Source organism: Nicotiana attenuata, chromosome 1, assembly GCF_001879085.1.
Source record: "Nicotiana attenuata strain UT chromosome 1, NIATTr2, whole genome shotgun sequence".
Lineage (NCBI taxonomy): Eukaryota > Viridiplantae > Streptophyta > Magnoliopsida > Solanales > Solanaceae > Nicotiana > Nicotiana attenuata.
The window spans coordinates 42,871,255-42,895,420 of NC_031989.1; the positions used below are offsets into that span (position 1 = coordinate 42,871,255).

Consider the following 24,166-nt stretch of genomic DNA (forward strand, 5'->3'; position numbering starts at 1 on the left):
TCGAAGCTCATCCGAGCCACTCAGGATCCCGTCGAAACATACCAACAAGTTCAATACCATCACGCGGATCTACTCAAGGCCTCAAATCACATCAAATAACGTCGAAATTACAAATCGCACCTCAAATCAAACTTATGTATTTTTAAATCTTTCAACTTCCAAAACTCGTGCCGGAACATATCAAATCAATTTCGATTGACCTCAAATTTTGTCACATAAGTCATAAATGACATAATGGACCTACTTCAATTTTCGGAGTTGAAATCCGAACCCGATATCAACAAAGTAAACTCCCGGTCAAACCTCTCAAACTTCCAAAACTTCAACTTTCCAATTTTCGCCAAAATGCACATATTATCCTACGGGCTTCCAAAAATCCAAATCCGGACGCACGTTTAAGTCCAAAATCACCATACGAAGCTATCGGAATCATCAGAACACCATTCCGGAGTGCGTCTGCACAAAAGTCAAACTTCGGTCAACTCTTACCGCTTAAACTTCCAAAAAGAATTGTTCCTCCAAATTGATATCGAATCATCCAAAAACCGAACTCGGCCACACACGCAAGTCGTAATACATAATGCGAAGCTGCTCGAGACCTTAAGCCGCCGAACGGACGCTACTCCTCAAAACGACCCGTCGGGTCTTACATTTACCTTTCCGAAGACAGAAGTGAAAGCAATTGTTTAACTTGTTCAAATTGAGCGTAACAAGATAGTAGACTATAGCTTTTGTATGCAGAATGTTTCATGTCTACAATAGTTGTTAATCCTGCTATTTATAGCCCTATTTAAGGGGACAAGATCCAAAAATCAAGCTCCTCTTGAATGAAAATAGAATCGTCATTGATGGTGCATATCTGCTGGCTTTAAATGCGAATACAGCTCGCTGCTTGCAATAGGTGAAAACTGTGTGATGACTCATACTACACCTGTCTTCAATGCCACGTGTCACGCCGTCATTGGCCAAGTTGTCATACACCCGTTTTACCCCATGCACCAATAAACCTGTAATTTATGTACTACATCCGCCTATAAATTGCCAAAATATTAATTCCAAAACAGAAGTATTTTAAGATAAACCCATAATTTACGGTACTATCTAAAAAATAAAAGTGTGTACAGTTACCAATATTTTCCCGCAGTGAGTGTGACTCTGTTCTAATTTGAAGTAGAACAGTTCTGCCATTAAAATTCAACCAAGCTAGCATTTTTTTCTTGTAATAATTCTTGTTATCTTCAAAAAGAAAAAGAAATCAAGTGTTTCAGTTATTTCTATTACAAATTCCAGCTTCTGGGGTTGGAATCAGTAACCCTAACCCTAACCCTAACCCTAAGTCCGTTTTTGAAGAGGCCATGGACGAGAATGAAGCTGCCGAAGGGGACGGGTTTGGGGATCGGGTCGGGGTTCCGATGGAGGAGTTCCACAGGAATGAAACTATCTCCGCTGTTGCGGATGATGGGTTTCTTGTTGAAGAAGAAGATGATGATTATGAGGATCTTTATAACGATGTTAATGTTGGTGAAAATTTTCTTCAGTCAGTTCGTAAGAATGAAGATTTAGGGTTTAAGGAGGAGGCTGAGCATGTTGCTCCACCGCCGGAGAGTAGCCGTTCCGCTCTGCCAGTTGCAGTTGAAGAGGTGAAAGTTGAGAAAGAAGAGACTGTAGTGTCTAGAGGTTCGGGTGGAGCTGACGGGTATAGGGATTTAGGGTTTAGGGGGAATGAGTTGGGAGGTAGAGATCCGGTAAAGGTTGAGTCTTGTGATCCGATAAAGGTTGAGCCTTGTGTTCCATCGGATAAGATAGCTGATTTAGAGCAAAATGCTGGTGATAATGTTGTGAATCGAGGGGTAATTCAACGGCCTAATGCTGCTGGTGCGGGTGTTATAGGCAATGCTGGTAATGTTGGGAACTCAGGGAATGATAATTTGGTTAGGCACGGAATGGTGAATGGGAATTCTACAGGTAACAATGTTGGTGGAGTAGGGGTCTTGGGCGGAGGTTCTAGTGGAGGAGGTGGCGGTGGTGGAGGGACGGTTCTATTTGTTGGTGATCTGCATTGGTGGACAACAGATGCTGAGCTGGAGGCAGAGTTAAGCAAGTATGGAACTGTGAAGGAGGTTAAATTTTTCGACGAAAAAGCTAGTGGGAAGTCGAAAGGTTATTGCCAGGCTGAGTTTCATGAGCCTGCAGCCGCCACAGCTTGTAAAGAAGGGATGAATGGACATGTGTTCAATGGTCGGGCCTGTGTGGTCGCCTTTGCTTCGCCATTTACTGTGAAGAGAATGGGTGAGGCTCAGATGAATCGAAATCAGCAGACGGCTCAGGCTGCTCCTCTGAATTCACAGGCGAGACGGGGCCCTGGTGATACAGCTGTTAAAACTGGTCTTAACAACAACAATGCTACAGGTGGTAATTTTCAAGGTGGTGGGGATAATAACAGGAATTTTGGGAGAGGAAATTGGGGCAGAGGAGGTCCGCAGGGGATGGGGAATAGGGGTCCCGTTGGTCCTATGAGAAATAGGCCTGGTGGTGGCGTTGTAGGAAGGGGGTTTATGGGAAATGGTGGGAGCGGATTTGGACAAGGTATGGGTGCTGGACCTCCGATGATGCATCCTCAAACAATGATGGGTCAAGGCTTTGATCCTGCTTTTGGAGGGCCTATGGGGAGAATGGGTGGTTATGGAGGATTTCCTGGTGCTCCAAATCCACCATTTTCGGGTATGTTGCCGTCATTTCCACCAGTTGGAGGAGGTGTTGGTTTGCCTGGTGTAGCTCCTCATTTAAATCCTGCATTCTTTGGGAGAGGAATGCCAATGAATGGTATGGGAATGATGCCTCGCGCTGGTATGGAGGGGCCTAACATGGGTATGTGGTCTGAGCCTAACATGGGTGGTGGATGGGCGGGAGAGGAGCATGGCTACAGAGCGGGAGAATCGAGTTTTGGGGAAGAAGCTGTATCTGATCATCAGTATGGAGAAGAAAGCCGTGATAGAGGGGCTTGGCCTAGTAACAAAGAAAAAGATAGAGGCTCAGAACGAGATTGGTCTGGTTCTTCAGACAGAAGACATAGAGACGATAGAGAACCTTCTTATGAAAGAGATAAGGCTANAGACGGGGATCGTGACCACAGTCGCACACGCTCTAGAGATCGTGACCGTGACCTTGAGAAGGATCGAGGTAGTGGACGGGAGCGTGACCGTCATAGGGATGATAGAGATAGATATGGTGATCATCATAGGTACAAGGACCGCGAGCAAGAATATGATGATGAATGGGACAGGGGAAGATCATCAGGGAGACACACCAAATCACGGTTACCGCATGAAGATGATTCACGGTCAAGATCACGGGATCTAGATTATGAAAAGAGGCGTCGTCTGACCACTGATTAATCTGCTGGCCTACTGCATTTTTTCTAGGATAACTTTGGCTGTTTTTCTCTCAGTATTCCTTTTGCAAGGAGCATTGTCACTAAGCATTAAGACGATGTAAGTTCAAGATTTCGCCCTTTCTTTTCAATTAATGCTTTTGGTAGATAGTTCTATATGTGTTTACTATCTCTTCCCCTTTGAAGGAGGATATTCAGTGTAGAAAATCTGTCTCAGAATGATAACCATTATTGTTCTCTTTTCTGAGTGTATTAGGTGTCTGCTACTGCTAATTAGATGCCATATCTGTGAGCTTTAATTTGTTCTACCAAAATGATGATGGTTATGCACTAAAAAGGTATAAAGCTGTTCCATTAGGTGTAGTTGCAGTGGATAGTTATAGAATTCAAATATCTCATTTAGTTCAAAAGTTGCCCATGGTAGTCAAGCCTTTCGTCCATTCATACTGATCACTAGTAGGAGCCTTATTCTTAGAACTTACCTCATAAATAAATACATATACAATAGAAACTTGTCTCTAAGGATTATATTGCATAATATTGAATATACGTTACTTTCATAGGAAATTTATGCTATTTTGCATTCTGAAAACAAGGCGGTAGCTTATCATTTCCAAAAATAAGTCAGCAGAGCTTTCTCTTTTGTTTGCACAATTCAGTTACTATTTGACAATAGTGGAGCTGATTTATGTGTAGCTAGTCATTATAACAGCATTTGAGTATGATTATCATGTGGCCTTTTGACAAGCATCCATCGAGATTTTGATATGTTAAAATTATCTATTTTGACAAAATCATCTATTTGTCTACCAATAAAGAATATATATCTTTTTTCCACTTTCTAGCTCCAACAAGAATCATGTTTTACGGTTTAATTGTAGAACAAAAGACCCTTTCCTTGATTTCTTTGCATTGAACTCTAGATTAAAAATTACCACATTCACTAGAAGGTGCAAGTAACATACATTGAGGATAAATGAGAGAAGATCTCTTGAGATGGTTTGGTAATGTCTTGCATTGACCTGTAGATGTACCGGATCATAGGTGTGAAGCTATGGTGAGTGAAGGTGTTATAAAGGGATGAGGGAGACCTAAAATCACGTGAAAGAAATTTCTCTTAAAAGTTGACAATTTCCTGAAATTCATGTTGACTTAACAAAAGATATAATACAATGAAAGAAGGGAATTTATATAGGGGAGACCATGTTTTAGTCATGTTAGTACGTTTACTTTAAGTAGTATCAAGTATGCTTTCTAGGAGCCTTTTTGCCTTGTCAAAGATATATGTCAGTAGAAAATATAGAGAATTCCTAGTATTTTTTTTTGGTCAGAGTTAAAAAAAATTATTCAACCATGTAGCAATATATACAAGGTAGCTCATTCGACTCTAGAGCTAGACCATACAAAAATAACCAAGACTAACCAAAATAACCGCTCGAAGTGCTATCAGGAATTTACACTTATCACTTTTGGATATAAGTGAAGTCCCCACATCCAGCAGCAAGACAGTTAGCTAACAAGGAAAACTATTCAACCTATCTAATAAACTCTTCCTTTTACATTGCATTTGCCTAACAATATGTAACTGTAAAACTATGTCTTTGATCTTCTCAGTACTCCCTTTACTCTTTTGTTGAAATCTGCGGTTGTTCCTCTCAATACAGATGTGGTATATTGTAGCAGCAAAGAGAAACCCCAACACAACACCCTTAGGCCTACTGTTGTTAACTACTGATATGAGCCATTTAGTTTCATCTTCCCAGTTTCCAGCATCCCACTTGCCTGCTCATGTCCAGCCAATTTGAAAGAATACTCCTCGAGTAAAAACAGTCAAAGAATAGATGAGTATGTTTCAGAAGCACACAACACACATTCTTTAGACACATGGACACCCGATCTACCCAATCTATCCACAGTAGAAAGCCTACCTTGAAGAGCCAGCAAAGGATAACTGATGCCTAGGAACCAATCCTTTAACCATTGTAAGATTCTTCCGTGGCACTTTCTGATATAATGGAAGGAAAGATCCATAGGCTTTTTTAACTCTGAAAAAAGAATTAGCAGTAAATGTATTCAATGTGTCCAATACTGAATTCCCAGTGCTTAGCCAACTTCTAGCATCTAGAATTTCTTCACCACCCTGCTTACCTGTTTAGATATTAACATAGTATCCAAAAAATTTCCCCTTTATGTAGAAGTTATGGATCCGCAACACCCAGAGCTTATCCTTCTTCTTTGCTACAGCCCGTAGTAACTTACATAGGGCAGCTTTCTTCCACAGGAAGAATACTTTTTATATCTATTTTGCATAATATTTGGGCGGAGAAGAGTCCCAAATGGGGGAACATGGCCAGTGGGATTCATATAGCCGACCCCTTCTTGTTTGGGACTGAGGCGTAGTTGAACTTTCGAAGGTTTAGACTGTTAGCCTCTCCCTTGTCTGGAGGGAAAACCTTTATATTCTTCCCAGATTTCTTTCATGCTCAACTTCATAGTTGCAAATACTTTTGTTAAAGGCAATCTCATCCAGTTATCAATTGGATGTTGTATTAGTTGGTAGAAAAAATAATTTGTAGCAATTCCAATTATAGCTGGTCTTCTATTTGGGTTTCTGTACAGTTTGTGTGCTGAATTTAGGATTGTTTCACGTAAGCCTGGATGAATTCTTTTGTTCTGTTATTTGTATGGTTATAAATTTGGGTACTGACTGCAAATCTTATCTTTCAGTTTCCTGTTATGATACCAGAGGAGATGTAGTTCGGCTACTTCTGAAAGAAATATGGTGTCTCTTGAAGACGAACCAACCTCGAATCTTCTGCCTGAGAGAGCATTTTGTAGAGAGACTGATCTGCTTGTGTAACTTTTGTCTTGGTTTTTAACCTCTTTTCTTATGCTTTAGTTAAATGTAGTATACTTTAAAATATCCCACCTGAACTGTGTGATAGACTCTTGTTGAAACTTGCTATTTTGATGAAATGTTGTACTATCTTCTAGTCTCTTTTAATCATCTGTATTATCTTCTCATGTTCTCTAGGCCCAGATTTTGTTGGGCAATCTGATGTTCAGCACTCACTGTTTCTTGTAAAGTGTATAAAGAATTCTAATTCTGAAATCAAAATGGTGTCAAGTGAAGTGAACTCTAATTTCACTTCCATTCTTTTTAGAGGCATATACTTTGTCCTTCCCAATTAATCTTGCTTATATGTTCTTTTGCTCTTTCAATTGACAAAAAATAATTATATAGGCATGTTGTACAATTTGAGCTACACTAAAAATTACCAAAAACATCACTTATACCCTTGTTAAATATTTACTTATTTCCTATCAAATAAATACTCACAAACAAGGCTATGCACCATAAGATACAATAGTTGCAATTAAACTAATGTATATTGTAAGTGCGATGAGATGGTTAAGATTCCTCTACTTCTAATTAGAAATTTGCGTTAAACATGAAGAGCATTTCGATAGGAAGTATTTTACTCTTGTAATGGTCCTACCCAATACAAATCTGAATTAGTCGGGTAAGAAATAATTCCAATTAAACAAGGTTAAGTGTGCAAGTGTGTAGATACACCATTGTGGATGCAAGTAGGGTTGTGCATACTTGGTAAATACTGAATTGTTTTAGCGAAATAAAAAAAATTGGTATATGGTATTCGGTATTTTGTTATTTGGTATGGTATTTGGTTTAAGTTTTTAAAAATTTGGTATTAGGTATAATTTGATTTTTTTTAATAATGAAATACTGATACGATATCGATATATGTACTGAGTCACACAATATACATATAATCAGTGGCGGAGGCAGGATCTCCACGAAAGGGGTTCAAAAAAATAATTTTTGTGGCTAGTGGGTATTGAACCTATGACCTTATGTAGATTTTGAACACCCTTGACCACTAAACTACACTTTTGAATTGTGTTAAGGGTGTTCAAAACTTAATGTATAGAGATAAATACAGATTTTACCTTATATATACAGTGTAATTTTTCGCCGTCCCTACATATAATTGATTATAACATACTAAGTTACATAATATTTCTCTTTGCCATTCTTGTCGTGGCTGGCAGTGATGCCCATGTACTTCTTCAAGAAAATAGAAGAATAAGGTAGGATGCAGATTCTGACTCTTATTCTCTAGGTTGTGAAACAGCCTAACGTAATATTTACACGATTAGGTATTTTTTACGCTCTTGTTGTATCTGTTGGATTAGTCCTTGTTGTATTTTCTAAGTTCAACAATTAACTCTAAGCAACTAACAAGACATTCCAATGATCAAATTTATTCCGTTATGTATGTTTTTTCGCTCTATATATTGATACTTGCTGGTTTTGAATAAAGATTTTGTCAACAGTTAAGTGAGTTTAAAATATTTTTATATTGTATTTGTGAGTACTTCAATTAAGAATATTACGCTTATGAACTAGTTAGTATTCTCACCGAACAAACCAAAGCTACCGGCTCAAATAAATCCAAACCGAAAGAAGATAAACCAAACCATATCGAATTTAATTAGGTATGGTATGGATATAATATTTTTTAAAAATACTGAAAAAATCAAATAAAATATGGGAATGCCGAGCCGACCGACGAACACCCCTAAATGCGTTCAAAATCTGCCACAACATGTAATTTACTGAATTTAAGATTTATTAGTTATAATCTGAGCCAAAAGGGTACGGATACACCCATAATTTATGCACAATAAATTGCCAAAATATTATTCCAAAACAGAAGTATTTTCAGAATTTTAATAGTAGTTAGGTGCTACCTATTATTCTAAATAATAAAAATTTATACAGTTACCAATATTTTCCCGCACTGAGTGTGTAACACTGCTCTGCTTTGAAGTAGAACAGCTCTTCCATTCACCAAGCTAGCATTTTTTTTCTTCACTTCATATTGTTAATTTTGTAATATTTTCAATTGTATTCAAAAATCTAGTGTTTCAATTACAAAATTCCAGCTTCTGGGGTCGTAATCAGTAACCCTAACCCTAACCCTAACCCTAACCCTAAGTCCGTTTTTTGAAGATTGCCATGGAAGAAAATGAAGCTGCCGAAGGTGATGGGTTTGGGGATCGGGTCGGGGCTCCGATGGAGCAGTTTCACAGGAATGAAGCTATCTCAGCTGTTGCGGATGATGGGTTTCTTGTTGAAGAAGAAGATGATGATTATGAGGATCTTTATAATGATGTTAATATTGGTGAAAATTTTCTTCAGTCAGCTCGTAAGAATGAGGATTTAGGGTTTAAGAAGGAGGCTGAGCTTGTTGCTCCACCGCCGGAGAGTAGCCGTGCTGCTCTGCCAGTTGCAGTTGGAGAGGTGAAAGTTGAGAAAGATGAGAATGTAGTGTCTAGGGTTTCGGATGGAGCTGACGGGTTTAGGGATTTAGGGTTTAGAGGGAATGAGTTGGGAGGTAGAGATCCGGTAAAGGTCGAGTCTTGTGATCCGGTAAAGGTTGAGTCTTGTGATCCGTCGGGTAAGATAGCTGATTTAGAGCAGAATGGGGGCGATAATGTTGTGAATCGAGGGGTGATTCAACGTCCTAATGCTGCTGGTGTAGGTGGTTTAGGCAATGCTGGTAATGTTGGGAATTCAGGGAATGATAATTTGGTTAGGCACGGAATGGTGAATGGGAATTCAACAGGTAACAATGTTGGCGGAGTAGGGGTTTTGGGTGGAGGTCCCAGTGGAGGAGGAGGCGGTGGTGGAGGGACGGTGCTATTTGTTGGTGATCTGCATTGGTGGACAACAGATGCTGAGCTGGAGGCAGAGTTAAGCAAGTATGGAACTGTGAAGGAGGTTAAATTTTTCGACGAAAAAGCTAGTGGGAAGTCGAAAGGTTATTGCCAGGCTGAGTTTCATGAGCCTGCAGCCGCCACAGCTTGTAAAGAAGGGATGAATGGACATGTTTTCAATGGGCGGGCCTGTGTGGTCGCCTTTGCTTCGCCATTTACTGTGAAGAGAATGGGTGAGGCTCAGACGAACCGAAATCAGCAGACGGCTCAGGCTGCTCCTATGAATTCACAGGCGAGGCGGGGGCCTGGCGATACAGCTGTTAAAACTGGTCTTAACAACAACAATGCTACAGGTGGTAATTTTCAAGGTGGTGGGGATAATAACAGGAATTTTGGGAGAGGAAATTGGGGCAGAGGAGGTCCGCAGGGAATGGGGAATAGGGGTCCCGTTGGTCCTATGAGAAATAGGCCTGGTGGTGGCATTGTAGGAAGGGGGTTTATGGGAAATGGTGGGAGTGGATTTGGACAAGGTATGGGTGCTGGACCTCCAATGATGCATCCTCAAACAATGATGGGTCAAGGTTTTGATCCTGCTTTTGGAGGACCTATGGGGAGAATGGGTGGTTATGGAGGATTTCCTGGTGCTCCAAATCCACCATTTTCGGGTATGTTGCCATCATTTCCACCAGTTGGAGGAGGTGTTGGTTTGTCTGGTGTAGCTCCTCATGTAAATCCTGCATTCTTTGGTAGAGGAATGCCAATGAATGGTATGGGAATGATGCCTCGTGCTGGTATGGAGGGGCCTAACATGGGTATGTGGTCTGAGCCTAACATGGGTGGTGGATGGGCGGGAGACGAGCATGGCTACAGAGCGGGAGAGTCGAGTTATGGGGAAGAAGCTGTATCTGATCATCAGTATGGAGAAGAAAGCCGTGATAGAGGGTCTTGGCCTAGTAACAAAGAAAAAGATAGAGGCTCAGAACGAGATTGGTCTGGTTCTTCAGATAGAAGACCTAGAGACGATAGAGAACCTTCTTATGACAGAGATAAGGCTAGAGATAAGAATACAGGGCATGAGCCTGATTGGCAAGAAGAGAGGCGACGCCAAGATGATAGAGACGTTGGACGAGAGAGGGTGAGAGAGAGTGATCGTGACCATAGTCGCAAACGCTCTAGAGATCGTGATCGCGGCCTTGAGAAGGATCGAGGTAGTGATCGGGAGCGTGACCGTCATAGGGATGATAGAGATAGATATGCTGATAATCATAGGTACAAGGACCGCGAGCAAGAATATGATGATGAATGGGACAGGGGAAGATCATCAAGGACACACACCAAATCACGGTTATCGCATGAAGATGATTCACGGTCAAGGTCAAGGGATGTAGATTATGAAAAGAGGCGTCGTCTGACTTCTGATTGATCTGTTGACCTACTGCTTTTTCTAGGATAACTTTGGCTGTTTTTCTTTCAGTATTCCTTTTGCAAGGAGCATCGTCACTAAGCATTAAGATGGCGTAAGTTCAAGATTTCACCCTTCCTTTTCGCCTTTGGTTGTTAGTTCTATATGTGTTTACTATCTCTTCCCCTTTGAAGGAAGATATTCAGTGTAGGAAATCCGTCTTAGAACCATAACCATCGTGTTCTCTTTTCTAAATAGTATTAGGTGTCTGCTACTGCTAATTAGATGCCATATCTGTGAGCTTTAATTTGTTCTACGAAAATGATGTCGTTCACTAAAAAGTATAAGGCTGTTCCCGTATGTGTGCTTGTAGTGGATAGTTACAGAATATAGTTATCTCATTTAGTTCAAAAGTTGCCCATGGTAGTCAAGCCTTTGGCACATTCATACTGATCATTAATAGGCGGCCTTATTCTTAAAACTTACCTCATAAATTAATGCATATGAAACAGAAACCTGTCTATAAGGATTATATTGCATAATATTGAATATACTCTACTTTCATAGGAAAATTTATGTTATTTTCATTCTGAAAACAAGGCGGCAGCTTATCATTTCCAAAAATAAGTCAGCAGCTTTCTCTTTTCTTTGCACAATTCAGTTGCTATTGATATTAGTGGAGCTGATTTATATGTGTAGTTAATCATTATAACAGCATTTTTGAATTATGAGTATTATGTGGCCTTTTGAAAGCATCCGTCAAAATTTTGATGTGTTAAAATTATCTATTTGTCAACCAATAAAAAAATATCTTTTTCCTGTTCAAAATAGACACTTTCTAGCTCCAACAAGAATCATGTTTTACGGTTTAATAGTAGAACAAAAGACCCTTTACTGGATTTTTTTTTATATTGAAGTCAAGATTAGAATTACCACATTAACTAGAAGGTGCAAGTTAACATACATTGAGGATAAAATGAGAGAAGATCTATTGAGATGGTTTGATAATGTCTTGCGTTGACCTCTAAATGCACCGTATTGTAGGTGTGAAGCTATGGTGAGGGAAGGTGTTAAAAAGGGATTAGCGAGACCTAAAATCACGTGAAAGAAAGTTGTCGAAAGACGTACAATCTCTTGGAGTTCATGTTGATTTAGCGAAAAATATGACACAATGAAAGAAAAGAATTTATATAGGTTAGACCGCGTAGTTGGGAATATGCTTTAGTCATGTTACTATACTATGTTTACCTTAAGTACTATGCTTTCTAGGAGCCTTTTTGCCTTGTCAAAGAGATATGTCGGTAGAAAATATAGAGAATTCCTAGTGCTTTTTATTTTTAATTTTTTTGGGTCAAAATAAAAAAAAATATTCAACTAAGTAGCAGTATATACAAGCTAGCTTATTTGACTCTAGAGCTAGACCATACAAAAATAACCAAAATAACAGCTCGCAGTGCTATCAGGGATTTACACTTAGCACTTTCTAGAAAGGGTACAATTGAAGTCTCCACATCCAGCAGCAAGACAGTTAGCTAACAAGGAAAACTATTCAACCTATCTAATATTTATAGTGCCTTTGCCTTACAATATGTAACTGTAAAACTATGTTTTTGATCTTCTCAAAACTCTCTCTACTCTTCTGTTGGAATCTGCAGTTGTTCCTCTCAGTCCAGGTGTGGTATATACTAACAGCCTAAGTTGCTGGGACTCTTCACTTTCGGTGCCTCGCCCGTGTCGACACGACGTGGGTGTAAGTGTGGGTGTGCGATCCGTATTTTGGGTATTTTGACTAAAATCAATGGAGAAGTTCGGGTCAGATACAATGATTTCTGAAATTGAAACAAATAAGTAGGGTAAAATTGAAGAAAATGGCATACCTTGTATATGGAAATTTCTATATCAGTTTTTTTCTTTTTATCTCCTTTTAGGATTCTCCTCTTGATCAATATTTTGAACTTCCCGGAATACCTTGTAAGTTTCCTACATGATGTCTTAGAACTTAGACATATTTTTATAACACTATGTTTAGATATTTGAATTATTTTTAGCCGGATTCTCGTACCCGTATCCATATCTGGATCTTAAAATTTAGATCATGAGGGATCCGACCTCTAGATCCGCACTCATATCGGACACCCGCACCCGTGTCCGAGCAACTTAGGACTAGCAACAAAGAGAAACCTCAACAGAACTCCCTTAGACCTACTGTGTTAACTACTGATATGAGCCATTTAGTTTTATCTTCCTATTTTTCAGCATCCCAATTGCCTACTCATGCGCAGCCAATTTAAAAGAGTCTGCCAGATACTCCTCGAGTAAGAACAATCGAAGAATAGATGAGTATGTGATTCCTCAGCATCATAAGCACACAACACAAATTCTTAGCCACATGGACGCCCCATCTACCCAATCTATCCACAGTAGAAAGCCTTCCTTGAAGAGTCAGCCAACGGATACACTGATGCATCCTTTAACCATTGTGAGACTCTTCCAAGGCACTTTCTGATATAATGGAAGGAAAAATCCATAGGCTTTTTTAACTCTGGAAACAGAGTTAGGTGTAAATGCATTCAATGTGAACAGAGATAGCTGTAAATGTATTGAATGTGTTCAATACTGAATTCCCAGAGCTTAGCCAACTTCTGGCATCCAGAACTTTCTTTACCATCCTGCTTGCCTGTTTAGGTATACACATAGTATCCAAATTTTTCCCCTTTATGTAGAAGTTGTGGATCCACAACACCTAGAGCTTATCCTTCTTCTTTGCCCCAGCCCATGGTTACTTACATAGGGCAACTTTGTTCCACAAGAAGAAGTTCAAAATATCTGGATATTTTGAACTTCTTCCTGTTGAACAAAGTTGCCCTATGTAAGTTACCATGGGTTGAGAGGAGTCCAAATGGAGAAACATGGCCAGTGGGATTCATATAGCTGATTACCATGGTTGAGAGGAGTCCAAATGGAGAAACATGGCCAGTGGGATTCATATAGCTGACCCCTACTTGTTTGGGACCGAGGCGTAGTTGATCTATCGAAGGTTTAGACCGTTAGCCACTCCCTTGTGTGGAGGGAATTGGATGTGTATTAATTGATAGATAAAATAATTTGTAGCAATTCCTGTTATTGCTGTTGTTATATTCGGGTTTCCGTACAGTTTGCGTGCTAAATTTACGCATCAATTTAAATTGTTTCACATAAGCATGGATGTAGTCTTTCATTCAGTTATGTTGTTATGGTCATAAATTTGGGTACTGACTGCAAATCTTATCTTTCAGTTTCTTGTGATGATAGCAGAGGAGATATAAGCTTGGCTACTTCTGAAAGAAATATGGTGTGTCTCTCCAAGACGAACCAACCTTGAGTCTTTAGCCCGAGAGAGCATTTTGTGGAAAGATTGATCTGCTTGTGTAACTTTTATCTTAGTTTTTAACCTCTTTTATCTTATGCTTTGGTTGACATTATAATACCCCACGTCTGATGAGTATGACTTGAACATACTGAACTGTGTGATAGATTCTTGTTGAAACTTGCTATTTTGATGTAATGTTTTAGGATTTAATGCTCAGGTTTTTGCTGATCTGCTACCTTCTGGTCTCTTTTAGTCGTCTGTATTATCCTTTGTGTTCTTTAGACCCAGATTTTGTTGGGCACACAATATTCAGCACTCATAGTGTTCTTGTAAAGTGTACAAAGAATTCTAATTATGAAATCAAAATGTTAAAAGTGAACTCTAATTTCACTTCCATTTTTTTTAGAGGCATATACTGTGTCCTTCCCAGTTAAGCTTACTTATATGTTCTTTTGCTCTTTCAATTGACGAAAAATAATTATGTAGGCAGTGCATATTGTCAAAAGTAGAGGGGCACTGTATCATTTCTACGTCAATTTTAAGTGTTGTCTAGACCTTGATGGGCAAATTTACTTGGTACCGGTGTTTGTGGAAGGTAATAGATATCCTGTGACATAATCAAGGTGCATTAGTTCCCCTTTTAGTATATGATTTAAAACAATGTTTTTTGTTACGATATTACCTTCTTCGCATTTGTGTAGAAGCTTTCTATTTAATTCTTTTTGGGGTTGACATAGTTTCAATTTCAATATGCACAAATAAATTTATATGCTATTGCAATAACAAAGTGTCCCTAAATTGTATTTCCAGTTTTTTCATGTAGTTTATTCCATCTAATGCCTTTCTATTTCCCCTTCTCCGCTGAGACAACATAGAAACAAACATAAAGGAAGAATTATGGTTTTATTATCGGCCGTAATGTGCTAATAGAATGAATCATGCTGCTCTGTCTCATCCCCGCCATTCTAGTCATTAGATTAGAAATACTACAACCCAGATATTTAACTGCAACAAGACATTTATTTAACTGCAATAACATATTCACCACCTAGTAAGGGCAATCGTTAAGAAATCTTAGAATAGATTTCACAGACATCAGGTGGAATTAGAACTTAGAACATTAGTAGCAGGAATGGCATTTTAGCAATTTGTTCTCAGGCGGTGAGATCTAACACGAAAACCATGATTATGCGAGCCAACCAGCCAACAGGTCGAAAGTCTGTCTACGGGTGTTAAATCATAACACTAGCAACTATAGCACATGAAAAGATCAGTGCTTCCTACAAATGTCTGTTTACACAATAAGCTGCAGTCCTGCACTGAAACCTGGCATTTCTACTTCTATGACTACCTAGCGAGTGAGTTTAACCACAAAGTGGAACGTTAACAATAAATTACAGCTGGTCGAACTCATTAGGGAACACAATTCAGCCATCAACTGAGGAAGAAAGGGTCGGATCTCGAGATAAGACAATATAGGCTACCTTTCCTGGAATGTTCTATATTTTCAGGCCTCTACACCTTGGCCAGAAGGCTGTTTTTCGCCCTCTTCAGCATCTCCTTGTTCTTCCTCTTCCTCTTCCTCGTCCTCGTCATCAGCCTCATCGGCTAACCTAGTGAGTTCATCCTGGATCATATCCTTTACAGATGACTTTCTGGGCGTAAGATCTGTATCATACCGCTTGGCTGAAAATGGAAAAAATTGTGAGTTGAATTCTGAAATTATGACCTCTTAGCAGATGTGATATCAAGTTTCTCAAATTTTTAACTTAGTCAACTAAAACTTATCTTTAAATAATCAACACGATCTCCATATTTTTATCATTGTATAACTAAAGAAGAGCAAAACAATCTTAACAGGACACTTACCGAGTATATTCAGAATGTCAGTAAAGGTAGCCTGCAGCATAAAAAAGAAACGAAGTCAGCCATACGGGAAAGTAAATTCCATCCTAGAACTGTGATGATCAAAATGTGATTGCTCAAAGCACCATCTGAAAAGGTCTAAACAGAAAATAATTCCCCTTTTGCTTCTTTATAATGGTGGTGTCTGGGCCAACTTGCACACGCCTAGACTATTCGACCAGGTACCTACTACCTCCCACCATGGGTAACGAGTAACTCTACGCACAAAAGCTTAGGCATATGGAAAAAACATCTAAACAGGGAAGTTAACAAATGATATCTGCTGACAAGGAGAGAAACAGAGGCCATAAAATTGCAGAACTTATGAACACAACTTTCTAAAAGTTTATTCCTCACCGTGTTAAAGTCAACTTCTTTTAAAATTTCACAAATTGCAGTTCTGAGTTCATCATCGCTTGGCCTCAACTTATCTACTTTGTTACGATCCTTTCCCTTCAGAACCTTTTTCCCTACACATTCAGAAAAGATAATAAAGAAAGGATTTAACCAAAATTATAAATACATAAAGGAGAAATTTATAAAAATAGTCATATAAAAGCTTTGATTATCTTGACAAGAACTTTCTACACACAAAAGGAGTAAACAATGGTTCTCACCAGTATTGTCTTTTGAAGTAGGCTTCTTTGGTGTAGATGACTTTCCCTTAACCACTTCAGTTATTTTCTTCTTTGAATACACTTTGGGAGTTGCATCATTGCTATCATTATGCTTTGAGCTTTTTGATGATTTTGAAGGTGTTTTTTTTGGTGAAGGACTTGGTCGTGTAGAGACTGGAGTTTTCTTGGTTTTAACTTTTCCATCAGGTTCCTTATTTGACAATGATTTGTTTGAACTTTGCTTATTCTTCTTCTTGTCCTTCTCAGACTCATCTTCAGATTCACCATCTTTCTCCTTACTTTCAGGTTGACTTGACGTCTCATCATCTGATCTCTCATGAACACCATTAGCCTTTATCTTTCCCTTCTCCTGTTCATCTTCTTCCTCTGATTCACCTTCTGATTCCTGCATCTTCTTCTTTTTCTCAGCCTTGTTAGATACAGTACTCTCAGTCTTGCGACTCTGCAGAATATATCAGACAGAGAGATCATAATAGGAGAAGTCCCCACAAGCACAAACACATTGTTTCATGAATCTCCCTTTTCTTCTGGATTTTCTCTAGTTTCTTTTTAGAATTTGAAAGGACGAAGCAATCTCAGATGCAAAAGATAAAATATATCATTTAAGGGTTCACAAAATCACGATACCAAAGCACTTGCCATAATAAACAAGAGAATAATGTCAGACACGTATAGCACATATCCTGGCAGGAAAAAACTTAAGCATTTTGTTTGATAACTTTTTCTTCTTCTTTTCAAGAGGCTAAAAAGATTACGCACTCTCTCATCCCAAGACCAGAATTCAGTAGCTTCAGAGGGAAAGCCACTTCAATCAGCAGAATTAGTAATTGACAACTTTAATACCAGTAAGCCAGATGACGTGATTTACCGTATCAAATCTCAAGGGTGTTGATGCAGAAACTTAAATGCAGTAAATGGAAGGTAATAACAGGTAAGACTACAAGCAGATGGTGTCACTAATTTAGTAAGGCCAAACAGGTTACAGCCATTTCACTAGTCGAAGGCTAAAACTTATCCATTAGGTGATGGCTTGCAATTAAATCATGCCCAAATGTTAATAAGAGAGAGTGATACCTTACTTGAACCTTTCAAGCTACCAGTTGCTGACGAAGGACTTTCTTTCCTCACTCTTTCACGCTTCTTTCCTTTACTTGACTGCTTAGTGCACCAGATGAATAAGCATACTATGAAACAACTGTAAGAAGTCACAAATACTTCATTGCAGTCAAAAAGGTTTTGCAACCAACCTGGTCCTTTTCAGCAAGCAACTCAGAAGTCATAGAATGAGGAGCTTCCAGAAAATCCATCAACTGTGATACTATGTCTTCCTGACACATAAAACACAGAATTAGCTAAGAATCTTTGAAGGCAGATAGCAGACAAACACTTAGCTGTAGTGAGCTGCTTAATATGGTCTGAGGTGACAAGTTTAGAACCAACATGTCAAATTTAAAAAGAAAATATACTGGCTAAACAATTTTCAAGGTCAACATTTCCTAGAAGAAGGAATATCTACCCCTTCCATTGGTGTACCCTCATAAGATACAACGACAAAGAAGTAAGAAGAAATAACTAACAACATAGAAAACCTAACATGCAGTGGTAATACATGAACAAACCTTTTTTGATGTAGCCTTAGCAACAGGTATATCTAGTACATCACACAATTCCAACAGCTTCTCTTTTACACATTTGTCAAGCTTTTCTTTTACTTTCATCTTTTGTTTTTCCTGCAACAATGGAGTGGTATAAGACACTGAGCTCAAGCATAATTTTCGGATCATTAGAACGAAGACTACTCAAATCAAATTAAGAGCCCAAGAATGAAACAATGAACAAGATATATTAGCAGCCCCGTATGAGCAAGCAACGAGAAACTTTACGTTCATATATGCCCTATCCCAGCCTACCATAGTCCACACCTGGTACCAAATAAGAAAAAAGGAAGGAAAAAAGGAAGAAGAGGATAGATATCTCTCTTAAGAACTTTCTATAACAGATGACTCATTAATTACCTCATTTTCATGCCAGACAAAGCCAGAAAACCGTAAAATATTACTCTTGAACTGAGCTGCCTGCAAAGGACAAGAACTATAAGCACAAAGTATCAATAGAAAGAGAGTGAAGAAGAAATCAGGAGCAATTAGCACATCGTCCTCAAGAATTCTTGAAGACATTTTTAGTCCCATGAGTCGGGAGCAAGCAACTTACACAAAATTCATAAACAAGAAAAAATGCAGCCAAACTGCTTATAATACTATGCGTCAATACCCAGCAAGTTCTGATAACGGTTCGTGTTATTTAAGCTCTATGAAACCAGAAAAAAGAACACTAGAAGTTTTCTACATTTCCACTGGCATAGAAATCTCAGACAAGACTAAAAGACCCCTACAAAACATTGGACCTAAAATAAACATACTAAGAGCCCGTTTGGATTGGCTTAAAAAAAGTAGCTTTTCAGCAGAAATAGCTTTTAAGCCAAAAAGCAGTAAGTTGGGATTGCCCAACTTATTGCTTTTGGCTTGTTTTAAGCATTTTTTAACTTATTTTAAGCACTTTTTGACTTTGCCAAACACTGAAAAAAGCTAAAAAGAGCTTAAAAGCTGCTTTGACCAGCTTAAAAGCCAATCCAAACACCCTCTAACATGACTAGAACTTAATCTCAACTAATTGGTCTCACCTATACAAACCCACATGTTTAATTTTAAAAAATTTTTGCTTAATTGATAAGAAATTTTTCATATAGAATATTGTCACGATTTTATTTTACTAAAATTTAAAAGAAAATTGATTTGTTAGAACGAGGCGCCCTATATTCATGGTACTCTAGTCATTCTCATGGCCAGCTATTGCTAATACGAGTACTTTCATTTTACATTTGATTCGGCATAAGTAATACAAAGATTCCCACATAAGCTATTTAGGTAAGTGGAAACAAAACATAGGCAGAGATTTTGTTGAGGAGAAATTGATCCAAGTATCCGTGCTCCATTAGTAATGCAAAGTTCTATGCCGAAACCAAACAAGTCCTAGCAGTTCAATTCCAACAAAAATTGGAGAATTGAACAGGTATGACTATCTAAAAGAAGCTCAAGTTTACAAAATTTGACCATAAAATGGACACAGAAGACGCATCAGGAAAATCATAGCTTCCTTCTTCTCTCAAATACATGTCGGTGTCCCCATAGAAGAGAAAATTTAACAGCAATACTGCACCTAACCTTTGTCAGGAAGGGAGAATTAAGAATGTAAAGCATGTGGTTTAGCATGTCAATCAGTAACACAACAGGGTAAGCAGAAACCATACAACAAAGGGAAACCGATCAAAAGAAATAGGCTACAAATCATAATGTCACCTTTCCTCGCCGTCCAAAGAGAGTTGTGTGCAGCAATTTGAGAGTGTCATCAGCCTTCCTTTTGGATAATTTGTATGCCACTGAAGTTACATTAAGAAAAAGGATTTTCCAATAGTTAAATAAAATTTATTTGCAGCAAAGCATCATTTTGGGGGGGGGGGGGGGGTGGAGAGAAACAGAGAAGAGCAAAAAACAACATTGGAAGAGAGAGACACCAAACAACTTAGGTAGCAAAGTGTCAGTGATTAGAACTCGAATAACCACATTCTCATACACGAAGGGGCAAATGAAAGTGGTGCACAGGAAAAGAAAATCGAGTGAGAGGGGTAAAAAAGCAGAGATTAAATCAAATACCTATAGTTGTAGAACATAGACTTGCAGAAAAGAAGAAGGTAATAGAACAAAAAGTCATCAGCCCAATCAGGACTTATGCAGATCTGAACGTACCTCTAATTGGTTAATGATAAAAGCCCATACAACCTAAATGTTAACAAGATAAAATCAAAGTAGGTAGTCGTGTATCCTTTGTCAGATTCTAACAGACTGAACTACTATTCAACTCATTTTCCCTTTTTCCTCCTCTATGATGGGAAATAAAAGTTTTACCCCAAGAAAAGTAAAGAGAGCCAAACTCACAACCCATAGCACAAATAAACATTTCCCGTACCAGTTGTATTTAGTTCACAATTAAAATTAAAGCAATTTGCACAAATATCAATGACACTCCTCATTGTTTACTACAATGTGCTTTTTTGAGATCCAGATGAAGCTTCATCCAAGAAAACAATTGAAACTGGGCGAAGCAGCTCATCTGGGTTATATGGTTTTCATTTTCCTTGTAATTTTCACTGTCCATGACAGTCCACCATGTTTTTCAGTTGCAGCAACCAACTAGGGAACAGGTTCAGTTCACGCTGGCTAGCCCGGGGTAACCACAACTATCTTAATGTGCATTGTGCGGGATAGTGAATTTCCTGGATACCAATTGTTCTGACCAAGTATTTTCCAGGCAAAAACAATTGGCATAGGAAAGTAGCCCATAGGTTTTCAGCTCTTTGATTTGTCATCAGAAGACTCTTCAATGTAGGAGTTTTGGCATGATTATTCATTTCCACCAATGGTTTTGTATATGATACTGTCTATGGAACAATGAAAGTATGCAACCCCATAATATAACTTGCTCTCTCTCCCACATTTCAAGGGCCAATGCCTTGTGGTTGCATCGTTATTTCTAAGGTACCAAAAAACAAAAGTGGACCACTAAACCCCGAAATAGCTGGCTGAGTATTGTAGACAATTCAGTAAACATACCTACAACCGGAAGCCATGAGGGAGACAGAAAGAGACTCACCATTAGAGGGGAAAATCATATGAAAAATAAGAATAAACAGTAACCTCCTTCTCCCACCCCCACCCCCACATGAGCACACAAAAGGATGACCAAGTTACCCCGCTACAAGTCTAATCAAGGAAACATCAATAAATCTGATACAGACTCATTGATCCTGCTGAAGCTAAAAGGTAGGGGGAAAGATACTAAATCATGCAAGCCCCGGTGCCGATCATCTCCTTTTATTTGCTTAACTGGAGGAAGGAGAACCGCTAGTTTGGAAAGAGAGGAACTTGAGATGCTTTGAAGATAGATATAATCATATTTCAGAGGATAAAGGCTAACACCGGAACTTGCTACTGAAGTTGAATCTATTTTAGAGCTCCTAGGATCCCTGCAGTTTTAGACGGGTGTACTTTTGCTTTCTCACTTTTGCCACAATGTACAGATCTCCAGCACAGTCTCAGCGCTGTATGAATAAAACCTTATCATTTCACCAAAAAAAAAAAAGGAATAACTTTTTTGGTTCCTTGGTAGCTTGGTACTTCTCTTTCAGAGGGAGAATTTTCAGCTGGCAAGACTCAGATTTAAAGTCAGTTCATTGATTGCTCTGGGATTCGTTTCAATTGAAGATTCTGTCAATAGTAACTATTCTTCTCTCGGTTGTCCTTCCATGCGGAAGCTTGATTCTGTTAGTTAATAGAAACCCAAGGTTCAGAACTCTTCTGGGCCTAATTATGTAAAAGGTGCTAAAAGCATACTGTTTTTGGCATAGCAACATCTACCCCGACTCAGCAAGAACCTTTCCTGCCTAGCCAATACCCTCAAGGCCTAGAAATCTCTTGAGTGGAATAAACATTGTACAGAATAATAACACAACTATTATGTAAAGCTCTACTTCTGGAACAAACCAACTAGTGCGATCCTAGATTTTTGTCTTAGATCCACCTTTGTAGTTCAGAACTTCCCATAACAAGATCCCTCAGATAGCTCCACAAAATTCTTACAGGAATAAAACACATGCTGACAATCATCATATATCGACAGGGAAAACGAATTTGGAAATGCTATTCATACAATTTCCTTTTGCACCTACCACAAAATAGATTACACTTCCATCCTTTTGAGCAGAACAATTGTAAACAGGCACCAAAATGAATTTAAATTTGTGCACTAAATTTTGAACAAACAACCAGGAAGTAACATCGTTCTGCGTACATATGAAAAAGCAAAGCAGAAATAAGATATCTAAATGGCATCTTACATCTATCTCCTGCGAGATATGTAAGCAGATCTAAGAACACATGTTATAATCAGTGAACGAGTTAATAGTTTACCATTTGGGATATCTTTCAGTGCAGTTCCGCGACCCTGCAAATCAGATGGATCATTAACTTAATGTCACGAACAATAATAAACTTGCTGTGCAGGCCCAACTTCTGGAATCATAGAAGGGAGATTAAAAACAACAATGTTAGTACTGCTATCATGGAACCTTTTCAATATGGATATCCTTGGTGGCTTCTCCTTCAATAGATGCAACCAGCCTTTCAACAGATTTGCGTTGGCGTACAGGGCGTTCAATTGTTGAAGCCGGAGGTGTTTTAGGCTCTTGCTCCTTCTTGTCCTCCACTTGCCTTTTCCTCTTCCTGTCTTTCTTCAGAGCACCACTCTCAGACTTATCACTTTCCTTTGATCCTTTCTCAACTTCATGCTTATCAACGCTTTCTTTTTGTATGTCGGCCACATCTTTATCTGGTGTTTCACCAGTTTCTTCTTCCATTAGCTCAATCTTGGTTTCTGGCTTCTCTTCCGCTCCTTTGCTTTCCTTGTCAGCTTTCTCTTCTTCTTCATCTTCCTTACTTTCTTTCACCTCTTCTTTATCTACATCCATGTTCTCAGTGTCCTTGTTATCACCCTCTTTTTTCTCTTCTTCTACTTCTTTTAATTCATCCTTTTCAGCATTCTTCTTCTCTGTTAATACTTCACCCTTATCTTCCGCTGGCACGTTTTCATAGGCAGATGCCTCAGCCAATTCAGAGGCACATTCACCCTCTCCCATAACTAAAGTTCTACTCCTAATAGGCCCAAAAAAAGGCCTCGATCACCTAGCAAAAGATAACCTGCATATGTATCAAATCGTAAGCTTGAGGAACTCGGGAACTGGCTACTAAAATACACAAATTTCCGCGGCAATTGCGAAGAACCAATGAAGCTTAAAGAGAAAAGAAAAAAAGAAGCAATATTTTCTCTAAAATTACATGCAAATGATGCACCCAACATGTTATCACATATCAGATACCTCAAGCTCTTCACATCCACCCACACAGAGAGCTACACAGACAAACATACAAAATAAGTTACGTAAGCTGGATGAATTGTCTACATAATTTACTATTTTACACTGGCCTCAACCTGGACCGGCTATCTTCGAAGGAGTTAACCCCAAAAAAGTCAATTGACAAAAAATTCCATCATTTTAATTTTTACCAGTCAATTTAAAAAGAAAACATAAACTACAAAAAAATTAAAAAAAAAATGTATATCGAAATCCAACACAACATCAAGAATGCTTAATAAAGGAACGAAAATTTTAAGCTGAATTTGCATGTTATCAGTTACCTCAAACTCTTCACACACACACACACACGCAGAGAGAGAGAGTAAGCCTCAATCCCTAACAAGTTAAGGTCAGCTAGATTAATCCTCTACATTATACACAATTTTACACTCCATCAACCTAAACCAGCTATATACAAAGGAGTTAACCCCAAAAAGACAATTGACAAAAGAAATTCATAATTTTAACTTTTACCTGAAAATTCAAAAAAGAAAAACCTAAGCTGCTAAAAATCCAAGCTTTCTGCAATAATCCAATTCACGGACATTAAGAATGTAAATACTAAGCTAAATTTGCATGTAATTAGTAAGAATTAAGTACTTACAGTGAGTTGAGCGCTAAAGTTTCTGAGTTCTACTCTCGTAAGTGAGAACCTTTGTCGTTTTACTTCATGCAGCGGACGTCAGTTTCGGATTTTAAATGGAGTTAA

General features: G+C 38.6%; 2 protein-coding genes across 6 annotated transcripts; one reads left to right on the forward strand and one right to left on the reverse strand.

The window, feature by feature from the left end:
* On the forward strand, positions 1,059–14,292 carry LOC109225452 (cleavage and polyadenylation specificity factor subunit 6-like). Of its 3 annotated transcripts, XM_019390131.1 has the most exons (3): positions 1,059–3,107; positions 10,188–10,653; positions 13,814–14,292. In XM_019390131.1, exons 1-2 carry the CDS (start codon positions 1,356–1,358, stop codon positions 10,557–10,559), a joined length of 2,124 nt encoding a protein of 707 aa, XP_019245676.1. In that variant the 5' UTR covers positions 1,059–1,355; the 3' UTR covers positions 10,560–10,653; positions 13,814–14,292. The 3 variants fall into 3 exon arrangements, with proteins under 3 accessions (XP_019245676.1, XP_019245683.1, XP_019245670.1); XM_019390138.1 differs by lacking the exons at positions 10,188–10,653; positions 13,814–14,292 and adding an exon at positions 6,119–6,503 and having other exon boundaries at positions 1,059–3,491; XM_019390125.1 differs by lacking the exon at positions 1,059–3,107 and having other exon boundaries at positions 8,131–10,653.
* Positions 15,012–24,166, reverse strand: LOC109225475 (DNA ligase 1-like). Of its 3 annotated transcripts, XM_019390157.1 has the most exons (13): positions 24,062–24,164; positions 23,932–23,979; positions 22,612–23,239; positions 22,454–22,487; positions 19,787–19,866; positions 18,446–18,505; positions 18,050–18,160; positions 17,678–17,758; positions 17,505–17,585; positions 16,410–16,872; positions 16,150–16,262; positions 15,757–15,787; positions 15,012–15,573 (listed from the first exon to the last, which is right to left on the reverse strand). In XM_019390157.1, exons 3-13 carry the CDS (start codon positions 23,176–23,178, stop codon positions 15,395–15,397), a joined length of 1,800 nt encoding a protein of 599 aa, XP_019245702.1. In that variant the 5' UTR covers positions 23,179–23,239; positions 23,932–23,979; positions 24,062–24,164; the 3' UTR covers positions 15,012–15,394. The 3 variants fall into 3 exon arrangements, with proteins under 3 accessions (XP_019245702.1, XP_019245693.1, XP_019245711.1); XM_019390148.1 differs by lacking the exon at positions 23,932–23,979 and having other exon boundaries at positions 24,062–24,166; XM_019390166.1 differs by lacking the exons at positions 23,932–23,979; positions 24,062–24,164 and adding an exon at positions 23,378–23,450.

What these genes read in the sequence shown, in the direction of transcription:
- LOC109225452 (XM_019390131.1), top strand. Translation starts at nt 1,356, where the DNA reads ATGGACGAGAATGAAGCTGCCGAAGGGGACGGGTTTGGGGATCGGGTC.
- LOC109225475 (XM_019390148.1), bottom strand. Translation starts at nt 23,178, where the DNA reads ATGGGAGAGGGTGAATGTGCCTCTGAATTGGCTGAGGCATCTGCCTAT. An exon ending in TCTTTGGACGGCGAGGAAAG is followed by an intron (nt 18,506 to 19,786) that starts GTGACATTATGA and finishes TGTCCTTTGCAG; the next exon opens with GCAGCTCAGTTCAAGAGTAA. An exon ending in TTGTCTGGCATGAAAATGAG is followed by an intron (nt 18,161 to 18,445) that starts GTAATTAATGAG and finishes CCATTGTTGCAG; the next exon opens with GAAAAACAAAAGATGAAAGT.